This window comes from Grammomys surdaster, unplaced genomic scaffold, assembly GCF_004785775.1.
Source record: "Grammomys surdaster isolate TR1022 unplaced genomic scaffold, NIH_TR_1.0 146, whole genome shotgun sequence".
Lineage (NCBI taxonomy): Eukaryota > Metazoa > Chordata > Mammalia > Rodentia > Muridae > Grammomys > Grammomys surdaster.
The window spans coordinates 16,343,537-16,350,697 of NW_021604604.1; the positions used below are offsets into that span (position 1 = coordinate 16,343,537).

General features: G+C 45.7%; 1 protein-coding gene across 1 annotated transcript in view; it reads left to right on the forward strand.

Annotated features, from left to right (window-relative positions):
- Positions 1–7,161, forward strand: part of Itih5 (inter-alpha-trypsin inhibitor heavy chain 5) — a 94,715-nt gene that overhangs the window by 69,463 nt on the left and 18,091 nt on the right. The window contains exon 8 of the mRNA XM_028764931.1: positions 4,733–4,901. Within this exon, the coding sequence (XP_028620764.1) occupies positions 4,733–4,901 (169 nt within the window). The remainder of the gene's footprint in view (positions 1–4,732; positions 4,902–7,161) is intronic.

Consider the following 7,161-nt stretch of genomic DNA (forward strand, 5'->3'; position numbering starts at 1 on the left):
TGGATGCTAGGACTCCCTGCTCACATCAGCACCACTTTGTGGATGCTGGGACTCCCTACTCAGATCAGCAGAGTGCAGACATCTAACCACATATTCTTACTGTACTTTGTGCCTTAGCCACTGTGAGCCTACTACTCATGTTTCTCAGTAATGAGACATCTCTCAGTATTGTCTGATCTCGTTTCTTTTCCTGTTGCTATGATAAAGCACTCTGACAAAAGAAACTTAAGAGAGAAGGGTTGATTCTGGCTCACAGTTCAAGGGTATTTCAGCTCCCACCATGGAAGGCAGGTCCAGTGGCCAGAACTTAAAGCAGCTAATCACATCCCGTCCATTGTCAATAAGCAGGGTGATGAAAGCTTGTTAGGCTCAGATCTCCTTCATTTATACAGTCCTGGCTCCCGGCCAGGGAATGGTCCCCTACAGTGGATTGGTCTTCCTACCCGAATTAATGTAATCATAGTAATTGTCCATGGGCATGCCTAGGGGCCCATCTCCCAGGCAATTATAGATGCTGTCAAGTTAACAGCCACTAATGATCACAGTTCCCAAAGACCAGTTTGATCTTTCTTACATTCATCACTTTTCCTAATAATATTGTATCTCTGCTGTTTCCTCTCTGTTTCTAAGTCAATCTTTTCCTCCCTCTCTTCCTCCTCTTCCTCCTCCTCCCCCTCCTCCTCCTCTTCTTCTTCTTCTGTTTCTGTGGTTCTCTCTCTCTCTCTCTCTCCCTCCCTCCCTCTCTCTCTCTCTCTCTCTCTCTCTCTCTCTCTCTCTCTCTCTCTCCTTTTCATACATACACACACACAAACACACACACACACTGGAAGCTTCCAAAGGACCCTGTGACACACCAGCATTTTAACTGTTGTCATTGTTAATGCTAACTGTGTGGGATTATGTGAGTTTTGTTTTTCTTTTTTTTTCCTTTTTTTTTTTTTTTTTTTTTTGGTTTTTCGAGACAGGGTTTCTCTATGTAGCCCTGGCTGTCCTGGAACTCACTCTGTAGACCAGGCTGGCCTTGAACTCAGAAATCCACCTGCCTCTGCCTCCCAAGTGCTGGGATTAAAGGCGTGCGCCACCACCACCCGGCTGAGTTTTGTTTTTCTTTTGTTCTTATAAAGTTGAAGAGCAAGATGGCATGGTGACATGTGCCTTTAATACTAGAACTCAGAAGTCAGAGAAAGGAAGGAATAGGGGCAGGGGCAGGAAAAGCTCTGTGCTTCTGCGATAGCCAGGGAATAGACTTAGGAAGAGGAGAAGGAAGAGGAGGAAGAAGAGAAGGAGGAGGAAAAGGAAGAAGAAGAAAAGGAGGAGGAGGAGGAGGAGGAGGAGGAGGAGGAGGAGGAGGAGGAGGAGGAGAAGCTACCATCACTGCCACAACTATAAGACATGCCTAGAACCTCAGCATTGGTGAGGTTGAACAGGAGAACCCATGGGTTGGAGACCAGTCTGAGCTATAGCTCAGATTACAGACCATCTTATGTTATATACCTTGTCTCAAATAAGGTTATGCACGCAAGTGTGTAAGTTAATAAACAAAATGAAAGACAACAACAAACAGAGAGCACTCAGATTACAATCCTGACGATATCTAAAGGAAGAGCTGAAATTCCAGGGTTGGAAGCTGAAGGACTTGGGGGCTGCGGGTGGGGCAGGAAGAACATCAGACACAACAGCCACAGTCGTCAGTTGGGCTTCAGGGTTTCTGAAGGTTCCTTTGCCTAGGAGAGAGAGAAGAGCAAAGGATAACAGATTTGAGGAAGAAGATAAAGTTTCCAGTTTTCAACACAGTGAGTCTGAGCTGCCCAAGGGTCCTGCCTGGAGAACTGATTGGCAAGTTGTCCTCATTTAGAGAAAAGTGTGTTCCAGAGTTGAGTCTGGAAGTCTTGGAGAAAGGACTTGGTAGCTATAAACCTGAACAAAGATAAATATGTTGGCAGAAAGTGTGAGATATGAGAGCCCAGTTGGAAATTTGGCTGAAGAAGACATCCTATGACATTTTCATCAAAGGGCGTAATGAGAAAGCCTGGAGGGAGACCATGGAAACACCAGAGAGAGGACCGGGACTTCCAGAAGCCAGAGCAAATGAGGCTTTATGAAGGATGTGCCTTCATAGCACAGCATCTCACAGATGTCTCTGAGGAAGTGCTGGCCTTTTAGAGTGTAGACTCTATTGTCTCAGGGCACTCAGGCATGTTTCCTGGGGATGGGGGTCAGAGCTGGGAGAAAGAAAAGAACTCTCTGCAACAATGTTCTACTCCTGAGAGAAGGCTTTGGCCAGGAAGAGGGGAAAAGACAGAACAGAGGGACTTTCCTGGCGTTATGGGGGATGATAAGTGCTTCTGTGCTTCACTTTTCCTGGAAGAACTGTAAGTAGGAGGCAGCCCCAGGAAGGGCGAGGAAGTGGACTTAATGAAACGAACCCATTCTTCTCATTCCTGGGTGGATGTGGAATTCCTCCAGTGCTTTCTTCATGGATGTTGTAGAGGATGAATCCATTAGCTGCTGCCAAAAAACAAACTGAAAGAAACAAAGAAAGAAAGAGAGCCTGGCAGACGAGCTGGAACAGTTCCCAAGACAAGCTGCACACTGGAAAGTCTCTAACTCAGCATACTTGGCTTCCAATTGTTTTGGAGCTGCAGATTCTACTGTCTTGGATGCTGGTGTGAGTCCTGGCATGAGATTTCTTGTATTCTAATCATGTGTCCTATGGAACATGATTCTTAATTCCTCTGCATCTGAATTGCATCATACAAATAGGAACACTGATTAGAGGTTTTACCACAGGTGACCATGATGACTGAGCCAGCCAATCATCCTGCACTCAGCCTGACAGCCTGATAGCTATGAGTGAAATAGTAGCTGTTAAAATAATCATCATCACCATCATCATCACCACCAACACCAACACCTGCTTCTCCCTCCTCCTCCTCCTCCTCCTCCTCCTCCTCCTCCTCCTCCTCCTCCTCTTCCTCCTCCTCCTCTTCCTCCTCCTCCTCCTCCTCTTCCTTCTCCTCTTCCTCCTCTTCCTTCTTCTCCTCCTCCTTTATACTTCTGGTGATTTCTTTAGACTGCTGCTTTTCCAGGCCCCCAGAATGAAGAAATAGTGGGAATGTAAGGAACAGTAATTCATCAAGGATCACCAGGTAGCTGGACAAATACATGCTCAGGCCAGAAGATCTCAGCTCACTAAGCTCTGTGGGAGAAGGTGGAGCAGAGAGTCTTATACACAGACATACCCATTATAGTTTTTTTGTGGTAGATTTTGGAGGTTCCTTTGGCATACAAGATATGGATTGTAAGATCTTAAATGAGCACCTGGTTACAGGATTAAAAGGTGACTGGGGCGTGAGGAAGAGGGAGCCATTCAGAAGGGAGCGTTGGAAGGTGGTGGGAGTTTCCCACGGGTGGAGAGGCAGGAGGGTCAGTAGTTGTCTGGATCCAGGATATGAATCAAGGTCCACAACACCCAGGTAAAAGCCAGGGGGATGCTAAAGCAAACACACATTCTGTACCACCCATTATTCTGCCCCCCTCACCTCCAGTGCTTCTCTGAATTCTCCTTGTCCGGTTTACTGGGAACCAAATAATAGCAAACTGGCCCCGCTCCCTTCAGAGCACCCTTTGTCTTGTTCCTGATTTAATGTTCTTGATGGATGAGGCGGGCTTGTCATCCTGATTCTACTGAGGGGATAACTTACCGGCAACAATGTATGACACATAGGTTCCTGCCCAGGGCTGAGCCAAGGGTAAATATTGTGCACACCCCCAGTAACACACTTCTTCCAATAAGGCCACACCTACTCCAATGAGGCCACACCTCTTGACAGTTTCAAATGATGTCACTCCCTATGAGTCTATGGGGGCCATTTTCACTCAAACTACCATAAACATCTTTTTATTATCTTTAATTTTATAATTTGTTAAACGTTAAGTCATTCATTCACCAGTACACCCATGTCTACTGCTTCCTGAATGTTACTGGGCAATAGGATTGGGACTGAAACCCACCTACAGAAAATTTAACATCAGTTAAGGGGAAAGACATAAAACAGGTCATCATTACTTTGAAATGTGCTTGATGGTAGGAGTGTGTTAAGTCAGGGGACAGCTTAGAGAGAGGAACGGTGGGCCTCCTTGGAGGAGTGAGGAAACGTTCATAGTGGAACTTAGCCCACCTTTCTGGAGATGACCAATGGCTTCTTGGTAAAAGATATGGATGAAGTGTTGTGGAGAAACATTCTAGTTCAGGAGAATGGTGTTTGGGGTCTGTGAGATGGTTCAGAATGGTAAAAATTACTATCTGCTATCAAACCTAGTAACTTGAGTTCAATCCACAAGACTCATGGCAGAAAGAGAAAACGTCCACAAAATGTCCTTGGACATCCACTCGTGTGACATGTTGAATGTGAGTTCACATACACATGCACACATATGGACACATATGCACATACACAACAATCAAACCTTCACTTAAGAGTGTTGAAAGATGGCGGTTGTGAAGATGTGGTGACTCGATGCACTATGGTTGGTAGCAGCATGGGACCTAGTGTTGAGTGAAACTCTCATGACCTCTATCCAGCTGTTACATAGTTATGCCATGTTCCAGCAGGTTTACAGGGAAGACATTAAGTATGAACCCTGAAGCTTGTCCTGGTAGTTTCTAAGTCAGGCGACATGTGAACAAATGGGCTCGGAGGTGACCAGTTTTCACTTTGTCTTTGCCTAGACCAGGGAGGCCCTCGTCACAATTCTCAACGACCTCCGACCCCAGGATCGCTTCAATATCATTGGGTTCTCCAACCGGATTAAAATGTGGAAGGACCACTTGATACCAGTGACTCCTGACAACATTAGGAATGGCAAGATCTACATGTACCACCTGTCACCTACTGGAGGTAAAAATGATTCCTGATGGCCCTTCTACCCAGCTTTGGCATGACCATACACCCATTCTCTGCAAAGAGAGGCGGCTTTGGGAGTTGAAGCTGATACTAACGAAGGAAGCAATGAGAGTCTCCCAGGTGCCTGTATGTCTTTGAGTTTGTAATTCCCACTTCCTAGGCCGTGTATTAGTCATGACAAGTAATAGTTGGAAAAATCCATCCACAACGTGGATCCTGAACAAGTAAGCAGATTTTAGCAAATCATTCTTGGTTGGGGAATATTTTGAGGTTTATTTTTATTTTCTTGTATGTGCGTATTTCTATAATTGATGCAACCTATGTGGAGGTTCCAATGGAAAACAGAAGGGGGCGTGTGATACCCTGGAGTTGGAGTTGCAGGCAGTTGTGAGCCACCTGACATGAGCCTTGGGAACTTGGCTCTTCTGGAAAAACAGGAAGTGATCTTAATTGCTGAGCCATTTCTCCCTTGATGGAAACTTGAAGTCAAGTGCATGATCCAGAATTTTGTATGTGCTCAAGCAATGGCAGATGGAACAAGCTATGGTCTTGCCTCAGCTGCAGCACTGGTGAATGAGCATCCATCTCAGATGCTCTGAGCTGCAGCAATGGTGAATGAGCATCCATCTCAGATGCTCTGGGCTATGCTGTGGATGTGCAGTGAGAGGAGGAAAGGGTTGGACTCTAAGTCACTGTGTGCATACCTCCAATGTGGCACCGGGTATATGGTCAGAAGACTGGGACAGAGGCATGAAGACAGCAATACAGTTTCTAAGACTAGTGAACAGGTTCACTGTGTTGTATGTGGTTCCTTTCTTTAAAAGAAAAGCACCTTAAAGTTATTATTACTGGGGAAAGGCATACGTATGATCACGGTGGTCATACAGTAGTCAGAGGGCATCTTTGCAGAGTTGATTCTCTTCTTCATCCTTTGTGGGTTCCAGGAACTAAATTCAGGCTGTCAGACTAACACAGCAAATATCTTGACTTGAAGAGCCTTCTCATCAGGCCTCCCTACCCTTTCCCAAGTGCAGCTCCACTCTCTTGTTCCTGTGTCTGTGAATTCTATCACTATCTGGAAACACTGCCAAACACACCAGTCAGCCGTTCTTGGTGTGAAGATCGCCATCATTTCCCTTCCAAGACAGAGCCCCGATTCTCCTTGTTAGACTTGTCATGCATGGCCAGCGCCTTGACTTATGCTGGCATTTTCTACCAGTTACCAGAATGGTTTTATCACTGGGCATTGGAAATAAAAGGTTAGATTTAATATTATAGTTATTTTCTATTAGAGTAAAGTAGTGTCTCTTTGTAGCCCCTAAGTCCCAGCATGCTGCTTAATGCATGATGCAGGCTCCGTGATTACCTGCTGATTTAAATTTACGCTTGTGGTACTGCTTATGATTAGAACGGTGTGTCTCACAGAGGCAATAGCCATCTTTAGAAAAGAGCTGATATGTAATATGGTCATTTAGAACCCAAACCTAAGAATCCCTATTTGCGCTCTCTCTCTCTCTCTCTCTCTCTCTCTCTCTCTCTCTCTCTCTCTCTCTCTCTCCCTCTCTTTTTTTTTCTTGACCCTTCATTGCCTGGCCCTCCCTGGAGAACATGAACATCAGAGGGCTCCGCATTCTCTATGAAATGTTCTTTCAAGGTTGGAGCATAGCTTCTGGAGCTTGCTTTCCTGGATTGGAATCTAGCTCTACCCTTTGTTAGCCATTTGCCTCTTTCCTCATCCATAAAACGAGAGGGTGACAGTTGCCCAGCTGTCCGAATGATAGAGTTAAACTATTCCAAGTGTGTCGAAGGACCAGAGCAGATGAGGGCTCTGTTCTCCTTAAGGCCAAATGTGCTGTTTATTTTTATCTAACGGAGTAGGTCTCTTTCTGGTGCTGGGCCATCATGTAAGTTCTCAGTGGAGTGGTTGGACAGCTGCAAAGGACTGTTTGTAGAGGGGACCCAGTGCTGGTGAGGGCACAGAGACGCGCTGCCTCAGCCTAGCCTTCATTCTGAGCCCTGATGTGCCTTGGATGTATTGTGCAAGCATGAGAGCAAAAGCCGCATTTATGTCCTGGCTCTCCTTGGCTTTAGGAGAGGAGGAGACTTGGCACCGTTAGTGCTGACTGAAGACAATACACATGCTTGCTACATGTTCACACCCACACACGCAAAGCTGAGATGAAATTACACCTGATTTTTTTTTTTAAAAAAAGGCAAATCAATGGCTCGAAGAGACGCTAGGTTACATTTCAGC